This window comes from Cuculus canorus, chromosome 1 (genome assembly GCF_017976375.1).
Source record: "Cuculus canorus isolate bCucCan1 chromosome 1, bCucCan1.pri, whole genome shotgun sequence".
Lineage (NCBI taxonomy): Eukaryota > Metazoa > Chordata > Aves > Cuculiformes > Cuculidae > Cuculus > Cuculus canorus.
The window spans coordinates 163,618,390-163,635,909 of record NC_071401.1 but is presented as its reverse complement, the minus strand read 5'-3'; the positions used below and the strand labels follow the sequence as shown (position 1 = coordinate 163,635,909).

The 17,520-nt window shown below is 34.5% G+C and overlaps 1 protein-coding gene across 10 annotated transcripts in view; it reads left to right on the top strand.

The window, feature by feature from the left end:
* PPFIA2 (PTPRF interacting protein alpha 2) overlaps positions 1 to 17,520 on the top strand; it is a 321,457-nt gene that overhangs the window by 188,414 nt on the left and 115,523 nt on the right. For all 10 annotated transcript variants that reach the window (XM_054080066.1, XM_054080025.1, XM_054080047.1 and 7 more), the window contains 2 exons: positions 5,307 to 5,408; positions 15,077 to 15,241. In XM_054080066.1, the coding sequence (XP_053936041.1) occupies positions 5,307 to 5,408; positions 15,077 to 15,241 (267 nt within the window). The remainder of the gene's footprint in view (positions 1 to 5,306; positions 5,409 to 15,076; positions 15,242 to 17,520) is intronic.

The window sequence follows — 17,520 nt, the reverse complement described above, 5'->3', positions numbered from 1 at the left end:
AATCTCATACTCTTCGTTTCTCTTTGTGAATTAATGAACTCTCACGTTGTCGTATTAAATCACACTTTCCATGTTTCAGATGTCTTGCAGGCCAATAGATAACCCAAACTAGCATTGGTAATTCCTTGAAAGCTTGAAGCATGTTTAGTGGCTATGTAAGAGCCACTAAGATCACACCTGAAGAAACGCACCTTATTCCCTGTCTGAAAGTATGGTGTGAGTCACACAATTTGACAGTTCAAATTAGACGTTTAATAGTTCAGTGTGATGTGTCCCACCTACATCGTATTACCTGCTACTTAACTTATTATTAGTGAACATTTTTCTTGTAGACATGGGGGGAAAAGAAAAAGCCCGTATAAAAATGAAGGGAGGAAAGACAAGCTATTTTGCTTACATTTATTCATGAAGAAATGCCGAAAACTCTCCATGCAAACAGCGTCATAGTGCAAACAGATCTGGTGATATTTTCAAGAAATTTATTCAGAGTCTATTCTACAGTTGTTAAAGTATGACTTCTTTAGGTATGAAGAGACCAGGGTATGTGTTTTCCAACCTAAAACTTGTGTGCAGACAAGTTCTCATCTTGAGCAGAAAAGTCATGATAAACATTTCAGAAGACACCACACTCATATATTTAAATCTTGCATTCAATCTAATATAGAATCAAATACTATTACTGTGGCTCTTCTGTAGTAAGAGGATAACACTGCATTACATTCAGTAGTTTGTAGTGTTTTGTCTTGTTAATAGGAGTCAATAAGGCTGAAATCCATGTTCTGATAGTTTCAAAACTACTGAAATAAGTCCTTGTTCATTTAAAAAGCATGGAGAATTTCCAACAAGGTTTCCAATGAACAAATGGTAAGAAAAGAAAGAAGGTACAATTTTGCAAAATTGAATTGGATGAAAACGTAATAAATAAGGGGTTAAAACTCCAAGGGCATTGTACTATATAGTAATTTCTCGTGTTAGATGAGTTACATCTAAATTTGTAGGAAAGCAAATCTGTCCACAAAGCTTGGTTGAATGTAAAATAAAAATTATAAAAAGCCTTACCATTCTTTCTCAATATAGGGATTAGTTCATTCATTCATTCCTGAAATGAACTGTGATTCAAGGATAGAGAATCAAGAGGGGGAAGATTTTAAGCCAAATCGCCCTAATGTCTCTGAAAGTCAGCTTTATAGGGTTCTTTTAGGTTGTTTGGTTGGTTATTTGTTGTTTGGGGGGAGGGAGTTTGATTGAGTTTGTTGGGGGGGGTAGTTGTGGGGTTTTTTATTCTTTTCATTAGTTCTTTTTTGTGAGGATGATGAGAGGCTGTTTTTATTTTCATTTGAGTTCAACTCGCTTTGTACTGTATATATGGGCTGAGCAGTTGAGTGTTGTACCTCTGAGGTCTCATATTTTCTGTGGCATACCCTCTGCTTGGAGGCTGGCTATATACATTTGCTGCATATTAGCTCATAAAAAATAAACCTCACAGGCCTTTCCTGGAAACAATAAGCCAAGAAAGCAGGATTTGTTAAGCCAGCCCCTAAAGGCAGAGATTTAATGGTAATGGAGCTGTGGTATGCCTCCCATGCACAGTTCTGCTGCCAACACATCTGGCAGTGCTGTCAGCCTGCCTGCCCTAATGGCTTTCCACACTCCCCGACACCCTGCAGCCTCTGTTCTGACTGCATCACAGATAATTCACAAAGGGAAGTCCTTGACTTTTTTTTTTATGTATATAATGTCTAGCAGTCTTTCCAATGACTACAAATTTATGTTGAATTTGTTTTCAAGGCTTCTGCTGTTGTTTTGAGTCAGCTATTTTTCAGTCAGACTGAGTGTTATAGCACAAGTATTAAGATAAAAAGAGAAACCACCGATAATATAGGCTCTGAGATTACGTTTATTCAGATGACTAAAAAAAGAAGTTCTTTCTTAGGTTGTATATCTTAAAAAAAAATAGGTTTTGATGCCAGTATAGTACAAAACCAGTGCAATTAACTCAATAATTTTCACACTGATGTAATTCACTTCTGGTCTTAATCAGTCTTATAGACACACAACTTCTACATAAACTATAAGAGTGCAGTTGTGTCTGTCAAATCATATTAGTTATGCAACAGATGCTACCTTCAGGGCTTCCAAAGTATGACTGACCATACAAGATTTCTACGGGAAACAATAATTCCAAATGACAGCATTCCCTTTATCCCCGTGCATATAGGAGGGAATTGCAAGAGCAGAATTTGTTGTCATCACATGTTGTTTATTACATAACTGGGCAAAGCTAAAAAACACTTTACTTTCCTTATAACCTGAAGAACATGTTTCCTGGAGCATTACGTTGTCATGTCAGGGATACCTTGGTCAAAACCAATATATTTTAAATGAGTTTTACTTGTAGTTTTGGAAGCATGAACTGAAAAACAAGTTGTTGTGAGGTTTTCACCTAGTTATTAATTCATCAAAGCAGATGTGACAGAAATAATCATTTGTAAAGCTCTAGGGTACACTCAGTTTTACTTTGAGACTTTCCCCGTAAAAGGTTTATGAAACAATCCCCAAGAAAAAAAGCTCTCATTCTCTCATCATTCAATTCAGAGAAGTCAAAGCTCTTGACAACTGAGCAGTCTCCGGTACTTCAGATGCAGAGAGAAAGTTGGCCACTTTAACTGCAGAAGTACAAAGAGGTGATTGCTTGTTCTAAACGCTAGTACTGTAGGTATGTCAAGAGCACAGAGGTATTTCAGAGAGCAGTAGCAGATGAATAATTAAAAAGCTTGAAGGGGCTATGTCAGTGACTCAAGTAAAAAGGTCTAAAGTACTGGAGGTACTTAGCACAGCTAAAGTGCATGCTAATACTTATTATGAATATGAGCTGAAGATTTTTCAAAACTGAGAGGACACTGTTTTTGGGATGGGACTCTCAGAGAGCAGAATTTTGAGTAATTATTTGCTTTTAAGGAAAACTTAAGCTGTTGACCAAACAAAATTTCCCTTAGAACAAGTCCTATGCTGCTAAGCAATTTAGTAGCAACTCCATTCCTTAATTATTTGAGATTATATTGACCAAAGCACTAGGAACTGTGCTGTGAATGCAACAAAAAATGTTCAATGTGATAAACCCAAACCATGTTATTATACTGCATTGCCTTATTGTACTAGGAACGGGAAGTCACCACATGATACTCGTCCTTTTCACCAGCTGTCACCCATCCAGATGCCAAAGCAGATACCAAAATGTCTATTTCAATTCTAACTAAACAATACAAAGGAATGAGAAAAAGTAGATAGTAATAACATACAACTTGAATTATAAAGGAAGATTGTAATATGAGATTTTGGAAGTATTATAGATGCTTATCCAAGTATGTGAATTAGCAAGTGTTCCACCCTATAGCACTATGAAGTTTATCTTGGAGGAATATGAAAAAAATAGTGGTTTGTGTTTCAAAATTCTGATTCAATCTGACTTGAGACCATTGGCTTTCTATTAAAAATGGTGTTTTCATTTGGTATGTAACATTAGTTATAATCTTAAGGACAAATTTAAACAAAATTCTAGACAAAATTACACTGTTACAGTGGTTGTTTCTGAATCCTAAAATAAGACCTATAGGCAGAAGTTGTAATGATGCTTCTGAAAAGTGAGAGAGGAGTTGTAAAATTTAAATCTCATTTTCAAAACTGATTCAAGGGCTTTAACATCAAAGTATTTTGTGCAGTCTTACAAATTCTTGACCACTAGGATATAAAGTGAAAATACTGATTAAGAGGTATGACACAAAACATCACTGCATGGTTCATGTGATCAGTTGCAGATTTCTAAAGCAAAATCTGCTGAGGATGTCAGTGCAACACTGTCCTTACTGTCAATCCAGTTCCAGTTACTGAAAAAAACAAAAAAAAAACAACCTTGGTTACACATTGTCAGAATACCACTTTTTAATGTATTATCAACAATACAACATATAATTCACTATTAAGTAATTTGATTAAAACAGAATTAATCTTAGAATATCTAACGTGTTGAACAGCACTTTGGCTTGGATAAAAGCTGCTTTCAGCAACTTGAGGGGAAGTTGCAAACCAAACCCTTCTGAGATCACTGCTAGCTTTTGTCTTAAATAAGTAGATTTAGTTTCAGCTTCATCCTACTGGGTGATAAGATGAACCACCTGGACATGTTTCTTTCTTAAATCGTTTTCTTTTGTGGGGAGGAGGAGAATCGGGTGTCATTTTGGTCTAACCCTGGCTGCTTGTGGGTGCTCTTAAGGGCTACTCATTATTTTGGGCAAACTAAAATTAACTTAGTATTTTTAAATATGCATATATCTGTTAAGTAGCGATGCTGTTCATCAAGATTTTTTTTCTTGACATGTAATCACGAATTTTAAAGGCTTTTCATCCCTTGCCTTGCTGTTTTTGTGAGACACGTAGCATCCTTTTGCTGTAAAGGATAAAATTAATCACCACTGTTTAGTATATGCTGTATCTGTCAAAAGAAACCCACATGGATTGAAACCTTTTCATTATTAAAATGAATGACAAATCTCTGACTGCTATTTGTATAGACAAAAAAGTATTTATTTTATTGAAGAGTAACAACAACGGTAAAATCCAGACATTTTACTAGGAATTTTGACAACTGAAAAATATGTTTTTCAGAAAACCTGTTAGATGCATGTACAACACAACATACAGAGCAACTTACAAAACTGTTTTATTTTATGTTGTTATTTAATAAGAACCTCACCTAAACTAGAAAACATTAATATTGCTCTGAGTCAGCACAGCCTTTCACTATAATGCCCAAACACACTTTAAGTGAAATTCAAATATCAATTAAAAATAATTGGAGTATTTTTTTCACAATATACATATTAGATACATTTTGATCAGTGCATACCTCCACTTTTTTCTCCTATGCAGTATTGCAACAGCTGCTTTATTTGCTAAGTGGATATATGTTGAGTTGATCCTCGTATGTGAAATGTGGGATCTCTGTTGCTATGAAATAGGCAATTCTGTTTTTATCTGGTGTGGTTCTGACAGTTTTTGCATGGAAACGTTGCATAATCTCAAATCTTCTTTTGTTTTTATATGTAAATCTGTGTTTTCCATAGGTGCTTTTTATTAGTTATGCCCAGAATTAATATAATTTTGGTAGATGCTGTGTTTACACATGCTGTTTCAGTTTGTGTTGATGATTTCTAAATATTATTACAATAGTGAATGTTTAGAATCCGTATGGATTTGATCATTCTAGTACTTACATCTTGAATAACATCATATTTAATTTTATTCCATAGGAATTTGCTGCACTGACAAAAGAATTAAATGCATGCAGGGAACAGCTGCTTGAAAAAGAGGAGGAGATTTCAGAACTGAAAGCTGAAAGAAACAACACGAGAGTAAGTATACAGTAGATCTTTCTGGATATCATGTATGTGCTAAGCAGGAGGAATATAAGTACATATAAATTTAGATCATTTGTATAAACCAGAAGAAAAAATCCGAGCATTTTAGTAAGTATGTAAGACTTGTAAGGTTCCAAGGAACAGGATGCATCAACTCTGGAGGAAGTGGCGGTATGTTTGCAAGATATATTACAAAAATAGCAGATTTTGCTTATAACATGGTAAGTACATTCAGTTTAAATGTTTTCTAAAGCAGGGGACTCACAAGGAATTTCAAGCTCCAGGGCTTGCATAAGTAGCCTGAACATATACTCATCTCCTAAAAAAGCAAAAGGCAAGATTGCAGCAGACCCAGGTTTTTCCCTTATGCCTTGGATTTGGTGTGAATAAGGATGAGACAAAGGCTGCCACACGTATTACAGTGAGTCAGCTGTTTAATCCAGATACAGCCATGTGACCCTTGAAGTAAATGTAATTTGCTGTACAGCTGAGCAAGAACAAGATTTCACTTTTAAATTACTGTATTCTACTTCGATTAGATGTTATTCTGTCTGAGAACAAGAATATGTGATAGTACCTTCTGAAAATTTTCAAATTATGTACAGAATAGTTTTTAGAGTAAAATAATTTGCACATGAAGCCTCTGAGCAGAGGCAGAAGCGATCAAGAAATGGAAAAGCAGAGCAAATGAGGCTTTGTAGTATAGAAAGGTATAAGAAAAGAGGTGGAGGACTCCCAAATCAGGCAGGATTGAGGCTGATAATGGACATATGGAGTAGATCTCAGAGAGGTTGAACACCAAGGTTGTTTTTTCATATCATGTTTCATTCTTCTGTGATCTGGGTAGCAGTTTTGTTTTATCTCACTAAACTAATATAACGATGTACAAGACAAAACTGCTGAGAGAGACTTTCTCCCTCCTTTCTTCTGTCCAGCTATAGCACTAGTGTGCCTTAGGCTTCAGAAAAGGAAGATGATGCCTTAAAGAGGCAAAGCTGCCCATCTACCTCCATGCTATCTTGGAAGAGCAAGGAGAGATGGTAACTTTTAGCACAAAAGTCTTACAGGTGATACGAAAATGTGATCGGAAACATGGATTAGAAGTACTTTTCCTCCCATGAGTCTCATACATTCTAAACAGTCCAAAATTACTCCCACAAAAATGGAATTAATCAGTAGTGAAGCACATTGGAATTGCACTGCATTCTTTAGGTTTAGTAAGCCATCTTAACTACAAAACAAAAGACTTTCTAAAGCTGCTTAAATTTTCAGTAACTGCTACATGTATCAGTTATTTTAGTATTTAAGGAAAAACTGGGAAAGTCAATTAAGAAAATAATTTACATAGAATAAAGGATATTTTTTGTCAATTTCCAACACAAGCTTTAAACTACAGAAATGTATTTAAGATATATACTCAATTGCACCTATTCAGTAATCTACACATACCCATTCCTGCATTTGCCTTGCTTCACAGAAAAAATACCATATAAACTAAATGGGCAATGCCATCTTCTCAGTTGCCCTAAGTTCTTTGTAAATATGTGCATAAAACCACTTATAAAATTTTTTATCCATTGAGCACCAGCTTTGATATATTAAAATCACAATGTACCAGTACTTACTGTGGAGACTAACAAAAATCCCAATACAGCCTAGAAACCAAAGGTAGTCACTCGCCAAGTGACTGTGAGAGAAAAAAAAGATGAGTCAACTGTAAGTCATCACCTAAGTCAGACTGAGCTCTGTCATAAACACTTTCCTTGCAAACCAGAAAACTTAAAGATCATCCATTCTCATGTTTCTTGTGTTATGTAAAAGAAAAATTACTAAGAGATTTTCCAAGAGAACTAATACCAGCAAATAAGAGTATTTATAGAGTGTGATAATCCTTTTGACAAGTCCTTGCCATTAAAATTAGTAAACTCTACCAGTATGTTTTCATAATGAGGATGAAGGTAGGTATTGGAGATGAAAATATATAGGCTATAAGGGAAATGTGGAAGTTACATTAAACAAGAGGGGAAGATATAGTCCAAGTATAAATGAGGAAAGAGAGAGAAAAATTCAGAGGCATGCCTTACCTTGACCTCTAGCAATTTCTTTAATGAGTGAGCATCCCTGGTCTTGCCGGGCTCTAAGCTGCCATATACTACATTAATTGCCAGAGTTTGGTGTAATAGTCATGCTGCCTTCTATAGGCCCCTGTAATCTTTAACAAGGAAAGAACAGAATTTTAGATACAAAGCTATTTTCTTCAGAATACAGTCTTGATGTCATGGTAGCAATGACATCTCTAGCAACGTTTATTGACAAGGCATTGCCTACAAAGAGGCACTTTTGCAAACTGAGATTTATGCTGTTATTAATCAAAACAAAATTAATATTATGTAAGAAAATGTTCCTCCAATTTTTTCTTGTTATTTAAGCAAAGATTCCAACAAAGTAGTAGTATTTGGAGGACCACTGATACACTTTTGCAATGAGGAAATAAAATGCCTTTTCCAATACCTAAATTGAGCCTAATTAATGCTTCTTTCTTCTATTCCACTATTGTTTACACCTAACCCAGCTCTAGCTGGGCTATACTAGCAAGTCTTACCTGCTCTCATGGACTCCCAGGACACTCTCGTGCATAACTGCATGTGGTGGAACTACTCACTACAACCATTTTTTTTGCCAAGTAGAACTACCTACTACTTTTACAGAAAGGGTCTCAGTTCCAAGTTCTCAGATTGCTGTTCCTAAACTTTTTACTCTAATCTCTTATCTCCCTGGGGTAACACTGTAAAGATACTGCTTCAAACTGAAGATCAGCAAGAGGAAATAAAAGTAATTCTGTCAGGTTCTGAGTACACTTTTCTATCTCTTGTCTTCTAACTCCCTTTCACATTTTCAGTTATTCCTATCTAGCGGATTTTACTGCTAGACCCACTCCCATGTGTGTCAAGAACAAGATCATACAGTTTTTGCCTGTCTCCACAAGAAAAAAAAGAACAATAAAAGAACACACTTCTTGATTTGCCACTCTATACCAAGCTGCAGTGGCTGGCCCTGACAGTATCACTTATTAGAGAGGGAGACCATGCTGAAATTACACACTTTGGGATCCATGAAGTCAGGTCTTAGCCAATATTCCAGGGTTTAAGCCTTCCCTCAATATATATCCAAGATCCTACTCAATTATTCTAGCAGTATTCTTAAACAAAGGTTTTTACTGACCTTTTGCTGTTGAATATGTCTTTCTACTGCCTACAATAATTAACTTTCTCTGCCATATTACAGTAGAAATATTTTCGTGTCAAGAACTTAACTGCAACTAAATCTGTCAGAATGTGAAGCAAAATAGAAAATGCAAGAGTGTATATATGTATTGATTGGTGTGGCATTGCTGACAGGAAAACAAACAGATCTTCTCTGGAAAATCATTGCATGAGACTTTGAAAACAAAAATATCGTAATAGAAACTGTTATAGTTATTTCTCTGGAAAATTGTTCTGTAGCTACAGTGATCACCTATAGCATGTTGAAAGAGCATGTTTCTGAAGCTGGAACACAGGTCAATGTAATTTAGCACATTATTTAATGGAAGCTATAAATAACACTAATTTCGTTGTACTCAATCTAAATTAAAACTGAAAGTTATTTTTGTCCCTATCTGTATTCTTTAAAAGTAGAAAAAGTTTGTAGGATTAAATTATTAAATCAGAATATTATGAGGAAATCTAGGGGTTGGTTTGGCAACTGAAGCAAAAAATCTGTTAAAATATTGATATGGATTAATATGGTTGTGGTTTTCACCTTATAACAAAGAGCAAGATTTACATATGCTTTTTGTTTATAGCATAAAATGTTACAAAAATTGGCCTGAAATATTTACGTTCAAACAATTACAATTGCACCTCTATTAATGAGTGAAACAACAGTAACAAATACAATGCCATCACAGTGTTCTTTTACTTAATATCTCAGGAGCTGAAGCATTTACTAAAGTGAACAAGAGTGACTTAGATTTAATTTTATTTGTCTTTTATTGTCTCAATTCCTTAGTCAATGGTTTATGAAACATCTTCAGTTACGCACTGCAGTCTTATAACAGCCATAGATCAGAAATTAACCACATATTTTATGATTAACTTTCTCATTTATTGTGTTGGAAAATTCTGAGAATACCTCTAAAGTATGGGTTTAACTCCTTTATTTAACTTATATTTTCTTAGAGGACCTTTTACCTACAGCAGTTTGATAAATGCTGAAACTAAACCAAACACTAGTTTCTTTTTTAAATATAAGTTCTTACAGTCTGAAAGCACTGTACACTTGAAAATAAGTTTGGCTGTTTCCTAAAGTTCTGTAAAGGCAAAAGCATTATTTGACCAATGTAAGTGACAGTAATTATCGTTATTTTTCCCCTCAATATTATGATCCATCTTCTAGAATCACGTTTCTTCTTTTAAAATAAGAACTTCTGTCACAAAACCCAGGTTGACAATAGATAGTAAATTTAATATGTAGTAGTTAAATACCTATATTTGCAGACATTGTATAATCTAATAGTTATTTGTATTCATAATTTTCCTAAAAACCCTTTTCTTTGTTTCTGTTGGTTTGTATCATTATACTGATTATTATATTTTTTTCATACTTTTGCTTAGTGTGTGTGTGTGTGTTTCAATTAAGGTTTTGGTTTAGCAGTATTTTCTTTTCTGTCTTGGATGTACAGAAGGACAGGCATGGGACATATTCTGTAGTCAGGTTATAACTTTGTTTTTTCAAAGAAAGATTTTTACCACTAATTTAGCGGTATAGATATTTGAGGTCACTGCACCTGACCACGGGTGCAAATTGGATTCCATCACTGTGGAACAATGCTGAAGAAAGTGACTGATTTTATGACTGATTTTAGAAATAATCTTCAAGCCCGTGTCAGCTTATTTTACTTTTCTTCTTTGCTTGCACCGGAGATTGAGATTCACTGAGCAATGTGCATTCTAAATATAAACTGAAAGGGAATTCAATTTTCTCCATGATGGTGAAAAATTTTAAGCTGCATCTCAGAAGAGAATTGTCAACTTAGTGGATTGCCCCATTCCTCTAAGGAAGCCCTTGAGCCAAGTCTGTCTCATTTTAGTAAATCCCTTATCTGTTGTATTTTCTCCCTGTATTGCATTATTTATGCCTCTCCTTTTCTCTCCATTACCCTCTCCTCATTCTTTAGCTTCACCATCTATTATCCTGTTGTGAACTTGTTTCTACAAACATGTTTGTTGAAAATAGAGTTAAGATAAAATATTTTATATTCATTACTGTCCAGATACTGTAGCAATACAAACTCTAATGAGGCACACTGATTTCAACTTACCGAGTCATCGTGCCTAAAAAAGAACGTTTTAACTTTTTCATTTTCCATATGTTTTAGTGTCTATATAGTAATGATGGTATAGCATATTATAAGGAGGTAATAGCCTAAATCCATGAAGTTTATATTGTTAAATTTAACCATTCATTTCCATTTCACAGAAATCAATTGGAAAAGAGAAATACAGAAAACTGTGTGTTTTCTAATTATTTTCTCTGTTCTTGTTCATTTAGTTCTCATAAACATTTTTAAGATGCTTCATTTACTCATGAAAATATGTGCATTTTTTCAGTCTTTAAATGATTATTTTTAAACTTTCTATATGCTCATGAAGAGTCCGGTTCTCCAGAAAACTTCATCCCATTTGGCTAAGATATGATGATCAGCACTGCATCCTAAAATTTGCCCAGCATAAAAGTCACTTGTCAGATTATTTCATAATTCATTGTCAAGTTTATGCTTTCCAGTAAGAAAAGCATAGCAATGATGCATGGGTGATTCTGTCCCACCTGCTGCTGTTGATCTTCGTCTTATTTTCTCCACAAGCTGCCGGTTCCTCTGAGTGCTTGACAACTGTAGCAACTTCGCACAGTGTGAGGGAGCAGAAAATACTCAGCAGCACGTAATCTTTATTAATGTCAGAGTTTAATTGCAACATAATAAAATACCAGAAGCTGTTTCTAACAATTCTTTTGTAGTTTAAATGGACTACCAATACTATAAAAAATTATTTTTATGAAATCTTGTGGTGTTCTTTCAAATATTTGGAATAGTAATTCTTGAATTATACAGGGGAAAGGCCTCAGGATGTCCTTGTGCCCACAAGACATTATGATTTGCTTCAGTTGTTCAACTTGTCCATTGCTTGGACACAATATTGTCTTCAAACTCAATTTTATATATTTATGTCCTTCCTAGAATCATTGTAGCAATGGGACACTTCATAGTTCTGTCACTATACTTTTACTCTTCCCAAGGAAGCAGAGAAGATCTATTACCCCTTTTTATAGATATAATTGTAGTTGGGAGATAAGATGTATTAAATAGAATCATTTCAGCAGATCAGGAGCAAGGATTTGCCATTAGGTACTCAGTCACAGTCAGACATTCTAACCCTTGGGTTATACTTCCCTTTCAGCATGGCTGGAACTAATGTGGTGTTAGGATACCTGGTTAATAATACTCTCTGCTCATCTGGATTTGCTGTAAGCAATGCTCACGGAATTTGTGGAGAAATAGAGTTGACTTTTGTTGAAAAGCAGAGATATGACATTTTTACAAGCCAGAAATCTATTTAAGCATGCCTTCCCAAGCTTTCTAGGGCTGAAAGTAAGGAAAAATCGGTGTTCAGACACAGTTTCCCAACAAATGAACTGCTGCAAACCAACTAGCTTGAGTGAATAAGAACAGAAAATAAAAGCATGAAATGTTCACAAGTAGTGCTGTAATTTTCCATGAGTATCTGGACACTTAGCTGTGACATCAGCTTATCTGTCTTTATACAGTAAAATAGTCAACAAAATATTTTGCACTGGTTTGTTTAAAAACTACGAAATATATGCAGACATTGAAATATAGTTTTGTCACCTCTAAAATGGTAATTCTAAGCTAAAGGCCAAATTAGCTTTTTTTTTTGTGTGTGTGTGTGTGTGTATTAAATAGATGCCTTTCATTAGGTTTAGGTATATATATTATACATTATACATGTTTCTAACGTGGCAGGACCTTAACCTAAAGTTAAATATATTATCTGCTGCTGTACAAAGGGCTAGGGTGCTGCAGTGTTCATCCCAAATAGTAAATTCTTCCTCATTCACTGCATTGGAAATTCTGAGTTTCCACCACTCTACCCACCTCCTATATTTGGAATCTTAACTCTTCATCTCTCTCTTCAGTGTCCATTCTTCCTTCTCTTAATAAAGTTCTTGTCTTTTTTCTGTCTTCAGAATTCCCTGTTGAGATCGTCTATCTACCCCAGTTCAAAATGGTGTGTTGGATATATGTTCTTTTTTTCCCCCTGTGTTTTATTTATCTCTGTACTATAGGTTATGCATCATTCCTTCTGTCATTGAAGCCTTTTAATGTCAAGAATTCTGTCACCATCATTTTTCTTCTTTTCTAAACCAGATTTACACGTTTTCCCTTCTCACTAAGGCCTGTATACAGGCTCTCAGAATTATGCTTTCCAAACATCACATTATTTATCTGGGAGATAAGTAGTTTAGGGCATCAAATACGATACATTTTCTCAGTGTTGGGCCAAGAAACAGTCACCAAGAGTTTCTTTATTCTGGACTGTTTAAGTGAGTGTCAGGTTGAGCTTCAGACATGGAAGGAATGGCCACACTGAAGACTAAACTGCGGTTCAACATCTTCCTTTTTTAAGAAAATTCCAGAGAATTTCTTGGCACTTTGACCAGATTCAGAGTGTTCCAGAGGTAGCTACGATGCATTGAAAAGTTTCTGCATAAAGAAAGAGAGACAAGATAGGTAACAGAATAAGCCAGGATTAGCCAACAGGTAGGAATGACTGTGGAGAAATATAGGTCCACAGCATAGACCAGTCAGATTCTGGCTACCCAGGGGCTGCGGACTCAGGTGGAGTCTGGCTGCAGAGAGAAGAAATGTTGCAGCTACACAGTCTCGTTGTAGTGTTCTGACTTGCTTTCCACCAGCTATCTCCTAAATAACTAGCTGGCCTAGAAAAATTACAAAGATTGAAATTCAGAAATTTCCTTCTATTAATGATAGCAATTAACTGTGTATTTAAGTACTGTTACGAGCGGAAATAGACTGTAAGTATTTGTAACCTGTTTTGAGCTCATCAGAATTACCTTACCACATCCCTGTACCAAGTTCCTGATGCCTTTATAAGGAAGACATGTCTTTAAATTTGCCTGTTACTTCAGACTGTCTCAAATAATTAAAAATCCACCTATATGTGCTGCCAGCCCTACAGGGATCAGATGACAGAGCTTGTGAATTTCTTGCTCATTTGCTTTTGATAAATAAGGGCCATCACCTGAATTCAGAAATGGTAGAAATACCGTCCTTTCTTGAGCTGCGTGGAGTTATTAGAGTTCTTATACATTATTCAATGTATTAACATCGCTGGCATATGTTTTCACTGTTTTTTTGAATGATATTTACAGTAACATAATAACCACATGCAAATCCAGACACGAGAACCCTGTTTGAAGCAAAGATAACATCAAGCTTATAATTCCCAACTTAATAGCAATATATTGCAACTACAATGTGATTGCACCCTGGTTTTGCTCTTCTATTAATTCATGTTGCAATAAAGGTCATTATGTAACTAAGAATCACTATGGATTGCAGATAAATATATATCTTCACTAATAATAGCTATATTAAGAACCGTATGAAAGGAGCAATAATAAATAATTTATGGTGCAACTTTCAAATTTCCAGTTCAATGACTTAGATATAATTGTGTGTTACAATTACAGTACATTTAACCAACACTGTGATTCATGAGTTTAGCTACCTTGCTTTAACTTCACAGCTAAAAATCTCTCTTTTAAGATCAGACAGAAAGGACAGCAATGGTAGCCCTATGAAAATTTAGACAAATGGAGAATTTTCTGTACAACATCAATAAATAATTTTAATTTTTCATTTAACCTCAGAGTATTAATGAAAATTAATTCACATATGTTTTCACAATATGTTATTTACAGGTTATTTTACAGGTATTTACAATAGCCTGAAATTTCTCTTTACAGAACTTTTTTGTCTCCATTGTGTTTGTAATACAAGGTGAAAAATTCCATTAGCTGTGTCATTTAGAATGAAGAGTCTTTTAAGAATTTGATAAAATATACTGTTGACTTTTACATATTTTGTTAAGTAACTTCCAGTATAAATTAAAAATGTATTACAGTTAAGGTGAATTAATTATAAAGGTCTTTAGTACTTTTGCTAAAGTGATGCTTTAGACTGGCTTTGGTTGTTATTTGATTGCCAATGCTCATCAATCGCTAGGACAAACAATACTGTAAATATGTACTTACTTTAATTAAATAGTGATCCTCTTCGGAGTGATTTGTTTTTTTTCTGGTTTTGTAAGAGTTTTAAGTGAAATTATGAGTAGATTTGCTATTTTTCTATTTATTCCATCTGATTTAGAACCATGAAATGTTGTCAATAATTCCAGCAGTCTTTCCCACAATGAGGTTGCAAAGAAAATTGCCTTTTGGCACCATGCACTTTGTAGTTAGTGTTTCAATGGCATTTAGGTGCACAAAAATTAATAACCTTTTTATATCAAACCCAATAGCTGTTACTGGAGCATTTGGAGTGCCTTGTCTCAAGACACGAAAGGTCACTGAGGATGACAGTGGTGAAACGGCAAGCACAGTCTCCCTCAGGAGTTTCCAGTGAAGTTGAGGTCCTCAAAGCTCTGAAATCTCTGTTTGAGCACCACAAGGCTTTGGATGAAAAGGTACAGTATGGAAAAAAGCTTACTAAATACACTCTTTAACTTACTTTACTGTGCCTTATGATGCAGCAGAACAACAATATTGTTTATTTACTTCTTGGACTATGTCTTGTATTTACAGCATAAACCCGTGTCCAGAGAAATCCATAAGAATGTATTACCAGTAGCTGTAATGCACTTCGAGTCCCTTCAACAGAACTGACTATTCAAAATAAGGAAATCTCACCCCTACTACACATGCTTCTCCTATTTAGCGCTAAATAAACATGACACCATGGAATTTATTGTCTGTACAATGTGCTTTTAAGTCATTGCTGAGAAAATGTGGCTATCTCAAATTTTAAAATCACATAGGGTAAAAAGGCAGAATGAGATGTTACTAACTACATAAAGGAACCTGCCTCTCAGCAAATCTTAGGAGGAAAATTTCCTGAGTTTCCAAAATGTTTTTAGCATTTGCTACATAAACACACTGTTCCCTCTACAAGCAGGGTAACCTAACTACTAGACCCTTCCTTATCAGAGGTAATGAAGGGCCTGCAGCATCAAGATAAAAACCATGGGTGATAACTACATCTAGTCATGTTAGTTAGAGGAGTCTTTCCACCGGATTCCTCATGTGTCCTGTGCTGGAAAGATTCTTGTGTGAATGAAACTTTGTGCAACTGTGAGGTATCGCCTTGAGCATTGCTTTACATGAATTCAGAAATCCAGTACAAGTCTAGAAACAATATCCTCAGAAGGTGATTGACCTGAATTGTAAAAGTGCCTCGAAACTACATATGCAAGAGAACACATGAGAACCATTGCTCACAAGCAAAGAACCTTAGTTCCTCGAGGGGCCTATCTTGCTTGGGCTCATCTCTGCAGCTCAGTTTCTCTGTTTTGAGACAGCTGCGTAAGCAGCACAGCATCTGAAACCAGTGACTGCACAGTTGAGCTGTATTGTGTAGAACCACTTCATTGGTCTCACAGTAATAAATTTATTTTTTTTTTTTTAAATTCAGAAATATACTCAGAAAGTTGACTATATTTAAGGAACTGTTACTAAAAGAAACAGCTTTATGAAAAGGGTAGCTATAGTTATACAGTAATATTTATTTTTCCTTGGTAATAAACTCGTGAAACACTGTAGACTGTAGGTTATAAGTCATAGTGGATTAACTCTCAGGTTCAAAGTTAAAGGAATTTAAGTAACTTTTGCCGGGTCCAAATTTATTTTGTATTTAAGGATGTCTCTTTAATTTTATGTTCTATTCAGTTTCATGTTATGAAAGCATATTTAAATAAAATCTAGAAAAAGGAATATAATGACTTCTATATGCTATAATCAATTAATTGTAAAAAGCTTTTGGATGTCATTAAGAGTTTAAAAATCCTGTATTATTAAAAATATCATATAAGGATTGATAGGGTTTATAGTTTGAGCCTTGATGTTTTATCCAGCACTTTAAACACTGATAAAAATGTAAAGATAGTAGGGAGCTCTCCTGCTTTTATACTTTTTGACACCGTACTAGATAAATATGGGAAATAATAAGTACCAATCATTAAAGAGATTCTGATAATTCAGCAATTGTGTACACTTCCTTTTGTGGATGTTTTAGTGTTTAGGTGTTATGAAGTTTATTTTCCATCTCATTTTGAAAATTATTGGACAGAATTAGACTGAAGCTAAATATAATATTTCAGCCTATATTTTTAAACTTCCTATTTTTGTATTTTTTTATGTAATATTAAAATCAGCATTCAATTCATTTAAATATTTGGGGGGGGGTGCAGGTACTTATCCTACTTATATACTTGGTCTCTGTTCCCGTGGTAATGATAATTATCACTGTAATTATCAGTAAAATGGTAATTATCAGCCATATTAATAGGAGATTTGTTAAATTATAAAAGAAGTTTTAAAATCAATTGGCAAAACATAATTTGTGTTCTTCATCTATGCGTTGAACTTTTTAAATTTTGATTATATATGTATTTTCATTATAAAACAATCTGAGATTAAACAAGGAAATTGTTTAGTAAATGATTAAAAAATAATTTCTTACAAACCTAGCACATATAATTTTCAGGTACAAATCCTGTATGAAATTATCTTTTTATGTTATAGTATCTCTCTTCAGGTGGACTGGATCAAAGATTTTATATATCATTCAGATGCCTGATGATGTAATGCTATCGTATTGTACCACTCATTTTCAGCATTATTGGTAATTTTAATAAAAAATAATGGAGGTAATAAAGACTGCGTACACTCAAATATGCTAAAAAACCTT